This window comes from Rattus norvegicus, chromosome 19, assembly GCF_036323735.1.
Source record: "Rattus norvegicus strain BN/NHsdMcwi chromosome 19, GRCr8, whole genome shotgun sequence".
NCBI lineage: Eukaryota > Metazoa > Chordata > Mammalia > Rodentia > Muridae > Rattus > Rattus norvegicus.
This window is the reverse complement of record NC_086037.1, coordinates 50324218-50341401: the sequence shown is the minus strand read 5'-3', so window position 1 is coordinate 50341401 and position 17184 is coordinate 50324218. Positions and strand designations below refer to the sequence as shown.

General features: G+C 46.7%; 1 protein-coding gene across 1 annotated transcript in view; it reads left to right on the top strand.

The window, feature by feature from the left end:
* Window positions 1-17184, top strand: part of Atp6v0d1 (ATPase H+ transporting V0 subunit D1) — a 43981-nt gene that overhangs the window by 15847 nt on the left and 10950 nt on the right. The window contains exon 2 of the mRNA NM_001011927.1: window positions 13351-13522. Within this exon, the coding sequence (NP_001011927.1) occupies window positions 13351-13522 (172 nt within the window). The remainder of the gene's footprint in view (window positions 1-13350; window positions 13523-17184) is intronic.

Sequence of the window (17184 nt, the reverse complement as noted above, 5' to 3'; positions counted from 1 at the left end):
TGGAGCTGGAGCACCCTTTTCTTGCCAAGAGCCAATCCCCTCATGGTTGTCCATAAACCATCATTCCTTTGGCCACAAGAGGGCGCATTAGGACTACTCTGCCTCTGAGAGCCCGTAGATGCCCGACATGCTTATGCTGTGCACAGCACCTGTCTATGGCTGCTGTCCTTTAGGATTCTGTCCTGGGCTCTACTTCTGTCTCTGAATCCACAATTAGCCTCTCAGATTAGGTATAGGGTTTAGTATTTCCTATTTGTTTCTATTCTTTTCCTTCTGTGTCCCATCTTCCAAGCATAGGAAGACCAGAGGACATTCTCTGATATTCATTCTCTGTCCTGATGCCTAATATAGGATGCTCTAACCTTGACTAATACACTATCTGCATTTACTTGTATCCCAATCGTCTCTCAGCTCTCAGAGTTGGAACAACACCCATTACAGTGTACTAGTTTATGAGCTCTTAAGATATCTTGGGGGTTTCAAGTAGGAGCTTGAGGTTCCCCAGGGTCTGAGACCTTGCTTTTCAGGCTCCTAGAAATATACCCTTAATCAGCATTTCACCCTTGTTGGTTCTCCCCTTGTTGGATCTACCCAGAGCTCATCCATAGTGTAGACTCTCTTCAGCCCCCTTTGGAACTCTAAGAAGTACATTTTGGAATGTGTGTGGCATATACATATGTGTAAGTGACTCTGAGAGAGAACTAAGCATGGCACTAAACTCTTAAGTAAGCAGTGTTGGCCCTGTAATTATACCAAGAATGGGGTTATTAACAGGTAATGGACAATTCTTTTTTTCCTCCCCTTCTGCTCTCATTTGAATGCTTTTCCATTGAGGTCACTGCTTCTGCTTAGCCAGTATTATAAGGCTGACTTCTTTGTCTCCCTGCTCCCTTTAAGAAGACAGGAAAATGAAAGATCACTTTAGCTAGATTGCTATTTCATAACCTAGATGGATTTTCTGCCTATCCATACCCAGCATCCTGTAGCTTCCATGATGGACTATGAAGATGTACATGGGGGCCCGAACTGGACTGACCATCTGAGGACAAATAGGCTGACTTCAGCAGAGGAAAGGTTCTGGGAGGAAAAGCCCTGACTGATTGCTGGACACTGTTTTCCTAGCCAGCTCTGCCTGGTCTAGCCAAGGGTACTTGACTTGGCTTTGGACTTTCAGGCAATGGATTCAGGACTTGACCTCAATTAAGACTTTATATTTGATTGGTAGATGAGGCTCCCTTTCTTCTCTTTTGTTGCTGTCTGTATCCTGAAGGCTTTAGATTTCCCCAGTGTCTTTCCTGTATCTACTACTAGTCCTGCCAAGACTGTTTCACTGGTGTTTAGGCCACCAATCTAACCTGAACCTCTGAGTGGCCTTTAAAGGTTGTGTTACAGGGTGTCAGAGTGACCTGGGCCTGACCAGACAAGGATGTGGCAAAGCTAGATAGGTTCCAACCTTCTTATTTTATCTGAGAAATTAGGTCCCAGATAAAGCCAAAAGGCTTACTCATACTCTTCTGACACCTGTTTTGGTTCTTCAGGTCCAATTATTCTACATTTTCTTTTTCTTTCATTTACTATTTAATGTTTATTCAAGGATCCCTGGGCTATACCTGTGTTTATCTAGCCCCTAACTCAGTAAGGGGTGGTTAGTGGAAAGAATCTCTGCTCCTGGGGCTCTTGCCAATCCCTCAGGCCTTGCCAGAAGAAATCTAGATTAAAGTTAATGAGTTGAGAGTTGAGGAATTTAGGTGAGATGCAATGATCTGCTGCATAGGACCCTGAGGCTTCCAGGTCACATGTGGCAGTTCATTCATTTTCTCCACCCACTAAGTTTCAAACTGTGTTCCACATGGCTGGGCCTGGGGGCACAGAGAGTAGGATGGTCTCTCAGCCACTGCCAAGACTGTGTTCCTCATCTCTACAGTAGCTGCTTCCATCATTTGGATCTAACTTCTATTAGAGAGAGAGGGGTGGGAGGGAGAGAGTGTGTGTATGTGCACGTGTCTGTGCATGTATGTCCAGGTACCCATGGAGTACAGAGGAGTCAGGTAGTAACATCCACATGATGTGGATGATGGGCACCTAACTTTTCTGTAAGAGCAACAATGCTTTTAACTGTGAGCCATTGAATCTACCTTTTAAACTATGAAGTTCCCTAAGCATGGAACCACTGCCCTGCCAGAGTCCAGCGAGGACCATAGTGTTGATCACATCTAGCCTAGCATTTTACTGCTGCCCTACAACTGTCTTACTGTGTCCTTGAGTGGACATGTAATTGGGGCTAAGCTAAAGGCAGGGTGAGTGAAAGGTCTGCATAGTTACTGCTGCATGCTGCCACCTTCGCCTGATCCAAGTCTCTTGGCTCTGCAAGACATATGAATGGTGTAAATCAACTTTTGCCCCTGGCCTGAACTACTCTGTGCAGTTTCCATGAGCTATAGGGAATGGAGTTTTTTGCTGAAGGTAATGTCTTCACATCCTTGAATGAGGCTTGATCCTTTGAGCCTACCCATAAGGCTGAGGCCAAAGCAATATTTATTTATTTATTTGTTTGTTTGTTTGTTTGTTTATTTCTGAGATAAGGTTTCTCTGTGTAGCCCTGGTGTCCTGGGACTAACACACTCTGTAGACCAGGCTGACATCAAACTCAGAAAGATCAGCTTGCCTCTGTCTCCTGTATACTGGAATTAAAAATGTGCTTCATTGTTATCTGGCTGAATATTTTTTTCTTATGTTTCTCCATTGGGCTGTCTCTGAGCACCATGAACTTGACAAGATGCTCCTGCCAGGATTCTGGTATAGTGGAACAAAGATGATAGCCCTAAAACCACCCTTCTCCATCTGAGCTAGCCCTAGCTTTCCTTCCAGAGGTCCGTATTGGAACAGGAACACAGCATCGAGGACTGACTGGATCACCCAGGTGCTATGGTCCAGCAAACCCAGGACTTAGACTTGGACATACATGTCTAGCATTTGAGGACAGCTCATTGCTACTGGTAGTCTTCATTTGGCTGCCTGGCACCTAGCCAAGTCAGACCACTTTACCTCTTTCACACTCAGACAATTCATGTCTTTGAGGAGTATAAACAGTTTTCTTTACAGCCCCAGATTTACTCCATTGTGCAGATTCTATAACTGTAGTAGCAAACCTAAAGAAGAAAGTTTATAAGGCCAAAGTGCATGGTAGCAGCAGAAGAGGTGTGGTCCCCAACTCCCAGGGTAAGTTCCCTTGATTGTGAGGCGAGGCTGTGGTTGGAAACACAAGGAAGCTACTCTGCAAGCTTTGTGTCTTTTGGGTCATACCAGTCCTGTGAAGTCTTAGGACCAAAGAGGGAATAACTTGATGAAGGCCATCCTGTTGGATTACCACTCAGTTAGAGGAGAGCTTCTTGGAACTTGCCCTGGGTGCAGCAGTAACCAGTTCTGCCCCTCCCTTTGGCACATGAAGCTATTGCCTGACTGGCACCCTCCTGATTGTCAGATGAGTTGACTTCCTCATGGGTTATGAGAGATGCTTTCATTGTCCTAGCTACAGGGACGAGGTGTTCCTGAGATCATGTGGGTAATTAAATGTGGCTCTGCTGCCACCTGCCACCTGTCCCAAAGCTGGGAGTGGGTGGCTAACATGGGGCAGACATCCTGATGACTCTTGGACATGGGGAATGATCTTCCCACCAATGTTTGATGTTGGTGGGTGGTGTCACCAATGTCATCTGGACCACTTCTATGGGTTTAGCCCTACCCCCTGCTGTCAATGCCTCACCTTAACATATAAGCCTCCAGCATGAAATAAAATTCAGGTCCAGAGACCAAGGAGGGATCACTCCTGTCCTTACCCTGCAGGAGCTCTGTCTTACCCAACTGAAACCCAATAACTGTGTATACCTATGCCAGTAGTAGTAGACTCCAGGTTCTGATGGCCTATCAGGTCCTGGGGCTTCCCATAGAGCAGGAGCTGCACTTGGCTACTCTACCTTCTGTTTGCCCCCAAGACTCTGGGGCTGTAGCTTAGGGAAGCCCAGGATGTAGTATGGGGGCCAGAGTTAGGGTATAACCTTTGTCTGTCCAGATTTCTGGGCTGCTCAGAGCTCCGTATGGTCTTATTGATAGGTGAAGTAACACATGGACTATGGGTCAAGCATCCCAGATCTTGAGCCAGCTCTATTCTTCTATCTCTAGTAAATAGTAGAGTTGTGCTGGTGTGTGTGCATGCTCATGTGGTATAGAGATCCATGCAGGTGGTGACATGGAGGACATACTGCACAGCCTGAAGGAAGGATTGCTATAGACCATGAAAGGAGGATCAGGGGAATTCTTTGGAGAGCTAAATAGGGCAGCTTGAGCCTCAGTTGGAGTGGTGGGGACTCTTGGGCTGTGAGTGTTCATTAGGAAGCTCCGTGTGGCATGGCATCCTTTCTGATGGAAAAGATGGTGTATACTGTGCTATGTTGATATCTTTCTATATACCAGTACTTTAATGTAATGTTTGTGTAGGTGCCCTGAGGGTGGGAGTGGGCACACAGTACAAGTGCTGGGCAGCTTGCCAAGAGCCTGGATGTACAGATGCACTATAAATACTCAGGGCCAAGTTTCAGGACAAGATTTAAACTCACATTTGTATGGCTCCAAAGCTCAGATTTTTCTCATTTTGAGCCAAGGTAAGGTGGTAGGTATGTACCTGTCTATAATCCTAGTATTTAGAGGCAGAAGGGTTTTAAGTTTGGGGTCACCCTGGGTTACACAGCAAGCTGTGTATTTAAACAGGCCAGCAGGCAGGCAGGCAGGCAGGCAGGTGTGCGTGTGTGACACACACACACACACACACACACACACACACACACACACACACAATTTCCTTTTCTCTGTCCAAATAGTAGTGGTTTTTTTTTTTCTTTCTTTTTTTTTTTCTTTTTTCTTTTTTCTTTTTTCTTTTTTCTTTTTTTGGAGCTGGGGACCGAACCCAGGGCCTTGCGCTCGCTAGGCAAGCGCTCTTCCGCTGAGCTAAATAGTGGTGTTTTGAAACAAATGGTTTGTCAAAGTAGGTCTATAGAGGGAAAGGTACTGGAATCATAAACCAGCTTTTGGAGGAAGGGTGTACCTTCACTATCCAGGATGAAGGGCTTTTGACAGTCTAGGGTGGTAAGGAAGAACAGGTAGGGTGGTAAGGGGGAGGGAGAAAACTGACATTTAGCAGAAAGAGTTGAAATACAGAGGTGTTACCTGGGAGTTTTCAGAGTACCTTCAGCCATAGCAGAGGCTCGAAGGCTGGAGAGGATGTTCAGTCTGTGCTAGGGCCTTAGGTAAACTCAGAGTTAATAGTTCTCATGCAAAGGCTCCCACGCTTGTGTTCCAGATGTGGCCCTCTGACCCTGCAGATCCAGCCATCCAGTGCACACATCTGTTTTAGAGCTGACACGAGCCTGAGAAACTCCCCTGAGCCTAGGGAGGAGGTTTTGGCACAGTGTATTCATCCAGTATTAGGGTGGCACAGGCTTTATTGTATCACCAGATGGGACATCCTGTGTCTTCTCTCTTTGAATGTCTAGAAGTAATAACATTGGAAGTGGATCCTTGTTCCTTTGAAGTCAACTCCTCACCTGGACCCAACAGGCCAGTGGCCTAGCCACCTTTGCAAGGTTGGCATATTAGTCTCTATGGAACATGTTCTAGTATCTGGTTTCATATAATTCCTGAAAACTCCTGAGCTCCCCAGGAGAGTGTCATTGAGTAACCTCTGGAAAAGCAGAAGTGAAGTCTGGGAACACACTGTCCTTTTATACTTTACTCTGGCCAGTTGGCCAGCAGGAACCCTATGTGGACCATGAGGCCATGATGAGTGTAGAACTGGGCTACCCTGTTTAGTGTGTTGTTCCCTAAGGCATGTGGGACCAACCCCTTGGCATTGGCCATGATCATCCGGAATTCCTCTTTGCCTAAGTTCTTGGAGAACTGTTGTAAAGGCTGGAGAGGCCATGTGCTACCTGCCCCTGGGAGCCAGCTGAATGGCCTGAAAGATCCCCTTTGAGTTGGCAGGCTTAGGGAATGCTTTCAGGAAGAGGGTGGGGGCAGGGCTGCTTAACTCCATCTCATACAGCTTGGCTTAGTCACTCCCAAGGCAATATTTTATCATACAGAGCAGAGAGTACTCTGGTCAGGTTATGGTTGGTGGGACATGGTTCTGTACTATTGAGGAGTCTGGCTGGGGTCAGTTGATAGGGTCAGTAGTGTTAGCAGGGACCAGACCCTTATTACTGAAAGAGACAACTGGGGATTAGGGATGACCAAGAGTGTTTTTAGGACAGATGGAAGCTATGAGGCTAGTCTGAAGCTGGGGTAGACTTATAAGCTGAATAGCTGTGCCAGGTGGGTATTAGGCTGCAGGCTTCCCGGTCTTCAAAGAGCCCTTGGCTGGAACTGGGACAGTAGCCTTTGACACACAACTCAAGGATGACAGAGCTGTCCTGTGGAAGAGGGAGGGCAGAGGCTTTTGGTTTCTAGGGTGGGGGTGTGTGTTCCTGTTCAGTCTTCCTGGCCTGGCTTGAGGAACCCTCCAGTTCAAGGGCTTTTTAGTAAGGTCATCTATGGACTTTCCTAGAGCATTTGCTGGGATGATAAGAAGGTGACTGTTGTCAGAAGAGTAGCACTGTTAAGTCAGGGATTCGAAGAGTCAAGGGCCAAAGCAGTATAAGGGCAGAGGGCAGGACATCTGGGGCTTTTGGGAGAAACAGTTGTAGCTTCAGAGCCACAGAGCTTCTTGAGGAAAGGTGATAGTGACATATTGGAGTTGGATGCCTTCACTCTGAGTTTGGTGTAGATGTGTTTGTCTAACTGGGAGTTAGAGTTCATGGGGATAGTTGCCAGATCATCTAACACAGGAACTTAGGAACCATAGGAGGTTTGGGATGGTTCTGGACGTGTAGGGTAGGGAGGAGTAAGCCCAGGACTTTGAGCAAGACTAGAAACTGAATTAATCTGCCTCCTCTGAGCTAGGGTTTGCCTCACACTAAAGCAAGAACTTCCTGATAGCAGCAGCATCTTCTTCAGCTTGAGAATCAGCCTCTAAGGAAGTCTTTCTCTGTTAGAGATCCCAAACTGTCTAGACACTTGGTGCTGGGCCACTGATAGAATTTGAGGTAGACAGCTGGGCTTGTGGGTAGAACAGAGTTGTCCCCAGAGTCTGCTATCACTAGAATACAGCTCATATCTCAAACCAGGCATGTCTGGTCAAGGACTGTCACTGATGCCGTTTGACTGCTGAGCCCAGGTCCCATAGCAAATGTAGACCCATTGTTCTCGGGTGCCCTTGAGGAGCTGGGCTAGGGCCAGGTGGCTAAGTCTCTCATGAAGCATCTATAAGTTCCAGACCTCTCCTATGCTTGGATATTCTTTTCCCAGTCACATCCCCTCCTCCACAGCCTTCAGAAATAGCAGGAAGCTGAGGAGAGAGAATCCTAACCCAGCTTGTCCTAGCCCTGGCCAGGCCTGTCTGAAGGGCTTAGGGTTGCCAGCCACTGTGTCTGGGCGCCAGGTTTCTCCAGCAGGGTCAGAACTGGTTTAGAAGCCCTGTGTGGTCCCCTCGTGGGCGAGCTAAGGAATCGGCCTGTCTCCCTCCCTCTAGTTGCCTTCTTGGCTGGCAGGCTGTTCCATTTCTCTGGGTCACAGGAAAATGTGGGTCTTAGCCAGAGAAAGTGGTCTGGAACTGGCCCTTTGACATTGTCTCTGGGGGCTTTTAAAAATGAGTTTCCTGGTAAGGCAGACTCTTCCAGCCTTGGGCAGGATTCTCAGTAGTCTCCCGGGTTTGTTCTGATCCGACAAACTCCAGCAGAAACCACCCAGCCGCCTGCATTCCAGTAGTGCTCAGAGCATGGCTTCTGATGCAGTGTCAGCAGAATGCAGTGATGGAAACACAGAGCTGTCTGCTCTGAAGCCCGAGTGAAGTCCCAGGGGTGGGGCTAACAAAGGAGCACTCTAGCCTTGTCCTGCTTGACTCCAAGCATACTTTTCTAGTTTCTGTAGTGTTTGGTGTCAAAAGTGATGCTAGCGGGATTTGTCACTGAGTCATGATAGTATGGGCCTATGCCTGCTTTTGACAAGTGGGCAGTGAGTGTCCAGGGGGTCTGCAAGCCAATGGTCAACTCTTCTGGTTTTAAAGGATATTTGAACAACTGGTTCTATACCTGAAAGGCCTGCTCTACCAATGTGGTCAAGGAGACTTAGAAAACAAAAGAGAGCTGATGTGGGACTGACAGTCCCACCAGGACTGCTTGATATCCAAGCCTCTCTATACTCTTGATTGTGAGACTCTAGATAAGATTCTGGCTTTTATTGATTAGCCTTTGAAATTGACATGCCTGGGAGGTCCAGCATAAAGCTATGTATAGCCTGTGTATGTCCAGGCCTTCCAAGGTGAAAACTCTCACTGGAGTACCAGATATTTGGTGGAGACTAACTGATTGTTAAAGAGAAAGTGTTTGGCAGTTGGGGAAGTTGCTGAGCTAGTCTTCCCAGAGAGAAGTTTTGTGATGAAAGGCAAAGTCTGGGATAGAGGACATATCATTCTGCCTGAGAGGAGAGCTTATCATCGTGATCCCCAGTGGGAGGTGATAGCTGGCCTAGGGAATCCTCCCAGAGCATGTGTCAGGGCTCAGAAGAGCAGAATGTTCAGAGGCCTGGATCTCATTGCTTTGGGCATGAAGGATCAGGGGGATCAAGTAGGTAATACTCTAGGAACTGATGGGGCTACTGACAGGAGACACTCCAGTCAGAGAACTGAGTTTTACCCTGGAGCCTTCCTGTGCCTCTGTCTTGGTCTCTAGGTTCAAGCTGTGGGAGCTAAAGAGGAAGTCTTTTGGCCTGAAGAGAGTTTTAGGCTGGCTACCATGGCTACATGGATAAATGGACAGCTTGGCCTAGCTGCTATCAGCTCTAGAATGTCTTGTAGTAAATGCTTGGAAACTTGGTGGTCCTGGACCAGAACCCCTTGCCCATCATGTTGATCCTCCAGGCCCCAGTAGTAGCGTGTTTACTGGTAGATACAAATCTATAAATCAGGGCATGAATATGACATGATAAAATCTGCTTCATTTTAGTACTTTTTAGGTGGGATTGCTCATATTTTTAACCATTTGTTTCATACCCACAAAAACCATTTCAGAGGCATTAATAATCTTTCTTTTTCTTTCTTTTTGAAAGTCAAGCAAAGCCAAAGTTTATTTAAGAGGACAATTTTATTAGAGTTTCAAAGAAAAACCCCAGGGCAAGCAAGTTGTAAATCTCAGTAGCTGCTTGGAGGAGGAGAATGGGAAAGGAAAAACAGCCATACAGTTTGAGTTAAACCATTGTGAAGGTCAGCCATGTGACAGCATACAGCTCCATGATGGGAAATAGGGCATTAGAAGAGTGAAGTTAAATAAGGAAGAAGAAAAAGAAAAGTTATGCTTCTCAGAGTAATTCAGGAAAGCTGGCAAACTCATGAAGCAGCATGGCTGTGTGCTGTAAGAAACTACTAGACAAGCGTTCTAAGATGCGAGTATTGTCCTATCTGTACAGTACCCCACCCCTATTTCTATTTTTTTTTCAAGACAGGGTCTTATAGCCTAAGCTGGCCTTGAACAACTGAACTACTTCTGCCCAAAATGCTGGTATTATAGGGATGTGCTGTCACACTTGGCTTTCTATAGTGCTAGGGAATGAACCCAGGACTTCATATATGCTAGGTAAGCCTTCTGTGAGCTGACCTAAAACCTTTGTTCCATGTTTCTTTTTAAAAGATTGTGCACTTACCTAGTCTCAAGGTTATTACAATGTAGAGTTAGAAATGCAGGTAATACACTGTTATGGCAATCAATATATAATATATCAATATAGCATCAATAGAATTAGACTTTTTTTTTCTGCAAAACCCATCTGAATTACTACAAAAACCCAAGCATTTCTGAGTTGAATACCTCCTGTTACCCATGCCTTACTCCCACAGTAGCCAGATTGGGTGAATAAGAAAGAACAGAACCCTAGCAGAGTGATTGCAGATGCCCTGGTGTAGAGACATTGGAAGATGTGCACATATCACTAAAATCCAGGTGGCTTCTCTTGACTTGCTTTGCCTTCTCTTTTTTTTATTATCATCTTTAGGGTGGCTGTGGGAGAAAAGTAGATGTAAGTGGCCAAGTTGGCATGAACCCATTGTATCCTCCTCAAGCTAAGGTGCACCCTATTAGTGCCTAGGAGCCACAGATGACATGAATTCTGTTTACCACCAGCCCCCAGGCATATAGGTGGAAGGAGTCTATTCTAGGACTTTTGTACATGTTCTCTGTGATGTGTTTATAAAAAGATAAAAGGTGGGGCATGTTCTATGTAGGTGTGGTGAGGTATGGGGGAAGGAGGTGCCTCTGTGGGTCCATGCTGAGGCATCCCTTCCCCCTGAGGGACCAGCCACAGGATGGTATGGTATAGAATAGAGTTTATTCAGGGCATGGGGAGGGAAGTCAAGAGGGTAGTAGAGGCAGAGAAAGGGAGAGAGGGAGAGGGAGAGGAAGAGAGAGGAGAGGAGAAGAGAGGAGAGGAGAGGAGAGGAGAGGAGGAGGCCGGCCATGAGCATGTAGAGAGAGATGGGAGAAGGGAAGGCAAGAGCAGGGGCAAGAGAGAGAGAAGGGGGCAAGCAGACCCTTTTATAGTGCCAGGCATATCTTGCTGCTGCCAGGTAATTGTGGGGCAGAGCTTAGACAGAATGCTAACAGTCCACATTCAACAACACGTGCACTTTCATCTTCTTTTGCATACTTGAGTGCAAGTTGAGCATTCTTTATTGTGGTGGTCCTTCATTTGTTTGGGTTGAGACAGTCTCTAGTTATGTTGCCCTGGCTGGCCTGGAACTGACTGTGTAGAACTGGTCTCGAACTACAGACATCCTCCTGCTTTTGCCTCCTGAGTGCTGGGATTAAAGATGTATGCCACAGTGCCAAACACTGTTGAGGCATTCTTCATGTGATAGAGCACAAGGGGCATCAGAGAGGTGCCTAGGGTCTATGGCAGAGGTATCTGTTGCACCTTTCATTCTCTCTGAGCAGCTCCAGCTGGTGTGACCCTCTGGGCCTCAGGGATACCTGGGGATCCTTCATCTCCTTCCCCCATGATGGATCTCTTGCTCAGTCACTGGCTTTAGTATTTCCATTGTCACCACAGTGGCCTTTACATAATAACCTAGAAGTAATTTTCCAGTCATCATCACTTATCTTCTCCTGTTTTTTCATTTATTTCATAGTAATTTTTAGAGCATAATTCTTCTTCTGTTTTAAGAAGACCACTCTCAACAGGCAAAGGCACTTGCCACCAAGCCTGAATGTAATACCTGGAACTCATGTGGTGGAAGGAGGGAACAAATTTTTGCAGGCATCCTCTGATCTCCATAGGCACACAGTGACACTGCATGTTGGGAAAACATGTGGGCACATGCATGCTCACACCCACCTCCACACACATATAAATGTAACTTTTTAAAAAGCATCAAAGATGATGATGGTGATTAGTGCCCTTGATCTCAACAGCAGCACTTGAAAAACTGAGGCAAGAGGATTGAAAAAGTTTGAGGCCAGCCTGGTCTACATAGTGAGTTCCAGGCCAACTTGTGCTACATACAAGATCAAGATCATGTTTCAAAGACGCTGGGCATGGTGGCACATGCTTTTTTTTTTTTTTTTTTTTTGGAGCTGGGGACCGAACTCAGGGCCTTGCGCTTGCTAGGCGAGCGCTCTACCACTGAGCTAAATCCCCAACTCCTAGTGGCACATACTTTTAATCCCAGGACTTGAGAGACAGAGTCGGGGAGATCTCTATGAGTTCAAGGCCAGCCAAGCTGCATAGGAAGATCTTGTCTTGAATGGATGGATGGATGGATAGATGGATGGATGGATGGATGGATGGATGGATGGATGGATGGATGGATGGATGGATGGATGGACTGGGTTCACAGCTCCCTAGTTCAGATTCCCAGAATCTGTAAAAAACTAGGGGTGGTGGCATACAATTTTATACCAGCAATGTTGAGATGGAGGCAAAACAGGTGGACCCCTATAAGCCTGCTGGTCAGTTCCAGGCCAGTGAGCAACCCTGTCTAAAACAAAAGGAAGAGCCTGAAAAATTATATCTAAGATTGTCTTTCTTTTCCTTTTTTTTGAAAAAGATTTATTTATTTATTTCATGTTGCTAACTGTAGCTGTTTTCAGACACACCAGAAGAAAGCATCAGATCCCATTACAGATGGCTGTGAGCCACCATGTGGTTACTGGGAATTGAACTCAGGACCTCTGGAAGAGCAGCCAGTGCTCTTAACCACTGAGCCATCTCTCCAGCCCAGTATCTAAGATTTTCTTCTGACCTATATAATCATGCATATATAGGTGCATACAACATATAAAAAAGTAAAAATAATAACATATACCTCAGTCATACAATATAGCCTAGCATATATGAAGCCCTAAGTTCAGTTCCCAGCACTGCAAAAAATAAACTAATCTCTGGCTACTGAGGTACTAGAGGCAGGGGTGAATCATATTTTTTCACATGTGTCTCTAAAAATTCAAGAGAATTCTTAGTATTAGTTTGTCTACCTCCAGCCACAGTTAAGAGGAACCCATCCCCAAGATCACACCTCCTTCAGGCCCCTTCGTACTTTTCCTTCATGCTTCCTAGGCCCCACCCTCTGCTTCAGTCCAACTTAGTGTAGCCTTTCTGCTCAACTATATTTTTGTGCTGTTTCTGTCATCTACCCCTAACAGCTTTGGGCTTTTCTTTTTGTGTTTTTTGTTTGTTTGTTTGGTTGTTTTGAATTGGTTTTTTGAGATAGGGCTTCTCTGTGAAGCTCTGGCTGTCTTAGAACTCATTCTATAGACCAAGATGGCTTCAAACTCCCAGATCCACCTGTATGTGCCACCACTGCCTGGCAGAATTTCTTTTTTTAATGTGCTTCATGTCTGAATATTTTGTCCCTCCAATTCTAAAGTTGTGGAGAATAGAGCCATGTTATGTTCTCTTCCAAGTTGTGATCTCAAAGTCTACAGATTATAAATGACAACTTGTGTTGCGGTTCCCCAGCCTCATCGTTTTGGTGTACAGTTATTCTACCTGTGTTTGTACTCTGGGGCCCAGAATGCTGACTTCTACTCCTAGGGTTTGGAGTATCTGGACCTTACCCTGGCTATTTTGTAAATTGGCACTGAGTCAATAGAGAGCTGAAGTCAGGGGGCAGCAGGATGCCCTGTCATGGGAGGAGGTGGTCTTAGAATTGGCTAGGGATAGAAACTTAGGACAACCAGTAAAGCCAAGCCCTTACCATCTACCCTCGGCTTTCAGACTTGAAACTGCACCTGCAGAGTACAGATTATGGCAACTTCCTGGCCAATGAAGCGTCACCTCTGACGGTGTCAGTCATCGATGACAAGCTCAAGGAGAAGATGGTAGTAGAGTTCCGCCACATGAGAAACCATGCCTACGAGCCACTTGCCAGCTTCCTGGACTTCATTACGTGAGTGAACCCATAGTGCTGGGCCAGGTAGCTTTCTGCCTGAAGAAATTGGCACCAGAATGGCCTCCGCCAGCAGCCATTGTGCTTCTGTCAGGTGATCAGATGGCAGCTCTTTCAGGCCAGCAGCTGTTGTTAAAGAATGTCTTTAAAGTCTTCTCAAGTGGTGTAACTAGATTGGTCATTCAGCAACCCTGCACTCTAGGTCACAACCTTTAAAGTGGGGTTACCAGTTTCTTTTCCTGTCGTCTCATTGTTGTGGAGCCGTTAAAGTTGCAAAAGCTGGGAGAATTGGAGCTCCTCTATTTACCTATTCTACAGCACCTACATCAAACACTCATTAAATTTTCCCCACCCACTCATGGTAGAGTCATATAGCTATTCTGCCCCTGCCTAGGCTGAGCATCACTGGACTGTCTCAACCCTCTAGTACTCAAATAATGACATGGAGACTTACTACCATTTATGAATGATTAGGCCTTATATCTAGGCTTGTTCTCAACTAGCTGGTATACCTTAATAGCCCACTTATTCTAATCTGCTTTCTGCCATATGGCCTATTCCTCTTTCCTTCAGTCCCAGCACCTGCTCCTTCCTCCATGTCTGGCTGGTGAATCCCCTGCACCTCTGATTCTTTCCCAGAGTTCCCATCTCTCCCAGATGTCCCACCTATCCTCTCCTGCCTTGCCGTAGACTGTTCAGTTCTTTATTAAACTAGGCAGAAGAGGCAGTTGAGGAAGTACAGAGACACACCTTCACACAGTGTACAAAGAGATGATCCCAACAGCTGAGGGCTGTTCATCATGTGCTCTGACAGGTCTTGAGTTGGGGGAGGCTGAATGCCTTGCTGTTCTTCACAGGAGCTAAGGTGGGTGGGTTGTTTATTAATAACCCTTGGTTGCTCCAGGCTTCCCTATTTTGTGATCCTTGGGTGGAACTCTTAGAGAAGCTAAACAGAGAAGACCCTGGACTTGAGAACTAGAAGAGGCTACTTCAAATAGTCCTGTGTGTCTGGGACCCTAAAATGTAGAGAAATTGGCTCTGAAGGAATGACCTAGAAGTCATGAGTCAGAACCTGGCAGACAAAGAATGGCTCTAGCCCAGGTGACTGCCTCACTGCAAGTGGTGAGCAGAATCTGAGTGATAATTGGCTAGCCTCTGAGTATGCTGTGCAGTGTATGTTGTTAGGAGATGTATCCCCACATTCTTCTGAATGTCTTGTTTTCCCCCTTCTCTAGCCTCTTGTTTGGGACCACATACATTACTCCACTTGTCTCTTCAAAGACAGGGTTGTATGTGGCTGGCTAGCCATCTCCTCCTCTCAGCCAAGAACAACCATTTGCGCAGAATTCATCTACTCAAATGGGGTATTTAGGCAGAGGGCTCAAACCTCAGTTACAACAGGCCGGGGCACCTGAAAGACAGAGTACTCCTGGAAGATGGAGAGCAAGCCTTCTCCTGGCTTAGATCTTTCCCCCCAGGTACCTCTTTGCTATGGAATCCTGCATGGGTTCATGCTCAGATCGTCTTTCTCCTCATTAAGGTATGCCAACATGGACCTAGTGGGATAGGGCAGAGTTATTATATACTGATGCTTTGTGTGTGTGTGTGTGTGTGTGTGTGTGTGTGTGTGTGTGTGTGTGTGTGTGTGTGTGTGTCACACATCATTCTACCATCTGTCACCTAACCCCTAGCCTGGGCCTGCGTATCCCCTACCCCAGAACTGAGGACATACCAAGAAACTAGATTTATTGCCAGAGCTCAGCCTTCACCTTCAGATTGTTTGCATAAGGCTCCTCCAGCTTCCTGGTTAATGTTCTGGTCTTGCCAGTTATGCTGGCTGGAGGAAGCTTGACCCCATGCCAGTGGTCAGAGAGTAGATGTTATCCATCTTGCTGCCAACTTGCCCACCTGCCTGTGAATCTACCCTGGCCTGTTTTGGTGTCAGCCTGCCAGGCTGTGAAACTGGAGAGGTCTCTGAGAGTGACTGAGACAGAGCAGCTGCCAGCTCTTTGCTGGAGGTTGGCTCCAAGCACCAAGTGAGCTTAAAGCGGCCAAGTGCTATCCTGTGGCAAACTTTCTGAATCCACCACTTCCTGGCCTCTTCTAATCATGAGTGAGTGTGGCTTATAGCTTTTCTCTCTACCACCACCCAGGATGTCATGTGTTGACTAGTCTGAGCCTGTGACTGATTGTCCGTGACCCCTTCATCTGCAATGCCTCCTCCTCTGCTCTCCATATCACACACCCCCTCACTGATGACTGCTATGTCACCACCTGGAACTACTCCACTCCTGAAATTGCTGAGTCAGGCAACCATCCTCCACTCACAGCCTTCAGGCTCTCCAGCCCACTTTGAGTCCCTTGCAGGACAAGGGGTCTAGATTCAGTAGGACATCAGGCCTCATTTCCTTCCCTGCTATCCCTTCTGTCTTCATTTCTCTAACTCTCTAGCTGAAGTTTTCTGGTCTATCCTTTAAGCTCTCCTGCCAACATCTGTAACTCTCTTGGCTGCCCGACTCATGGTCCCACCCTGCTGGCAGCCCCCCAGCCCTGGAGGAATCCCAGAGCCTCCAGCCTGGAGCTGTCCTTCCTCCACCTCCACTTCTGGGAGCAGAGCTGGGGAAGCCAGCTATTGGCAGGGTGTGTGGGAGGAAATGTCGTTCCTACTAACAGACATACATGCTCACCTACTCAGCCTCAGCTTGTTTATGCTCAGCAACTTCTTGCTGTTCCTACTCAGCACCCTGCAGCTCCCATCATGAGTAGGATGACCCCTCTACATCCAGAACACCATTCCTCTCCTGCCTGCAGCCTCTTCATCTCTGTACAGATGACCCACCTACTCCTCTACAAAGTCATCAGAAGCAGGTACACCTTCCAACACTGCATCTGCAACCAGCCCCAAGTCCATCCCACTTTCCTTTCCCTGAGATCCTTCTACCTGCATTCTGAAACTCCTCACCCTTACCTGGACCCTGAGTGGCCACTCGTCTTTACTTCTGTGTTGTCACCTTCCCTTTGCCATGTGCTCCTAGTCCCACAGCTACATCTCTAGCATCATTAACCATCCTTAAAACTCATTTTATGGGGCCTATTTTTCACATTCCTCATCTTTTCTCTCACCTCTTCTATCACTCAAGCCTGCAGCCATTTCCCTGAAGTTTTGTCACTCCACAACAAGGCCCTGGTTATTGTCACTCTTGGCCTTCAAGATGGACACTGGTTATATCCAGTCCTCAGCAGTTTCTTCTCTCATGATATCTGACTAAATTTAACTCCTATTTCTTTAGCTGCTCTTTCTCTTCTGGTGCCCTATCAGATCATTCAAGTGTGAGTAGAATTTTGGAAAGAGCTGAGTGAAGCTTTCATTTGGACCCTGTGCTGGGTGTGGGGTGGGGCTCCCGCAGGCTGGGGAACTCATGACTGCTTTCCCTAAGGAATGGCTATTTGGCTGAGAAGAAAGGTGTTTGAGGAATAACTAGGGGTGGAAATCTAGACTGAAAAACTTTGGCTGAGTCCAGAGCCATGCCAGGAGGGAACTACATAGATGCAGAGGGACTGTGGTACTGAGGGAGTAGACAGTGACATCAGGGGTGGTTGTGTGTCACAGAGCAGGCAGTCAGCAAGCATATAGTTTTAGGTGTCCTAGCTCAACATCAAAA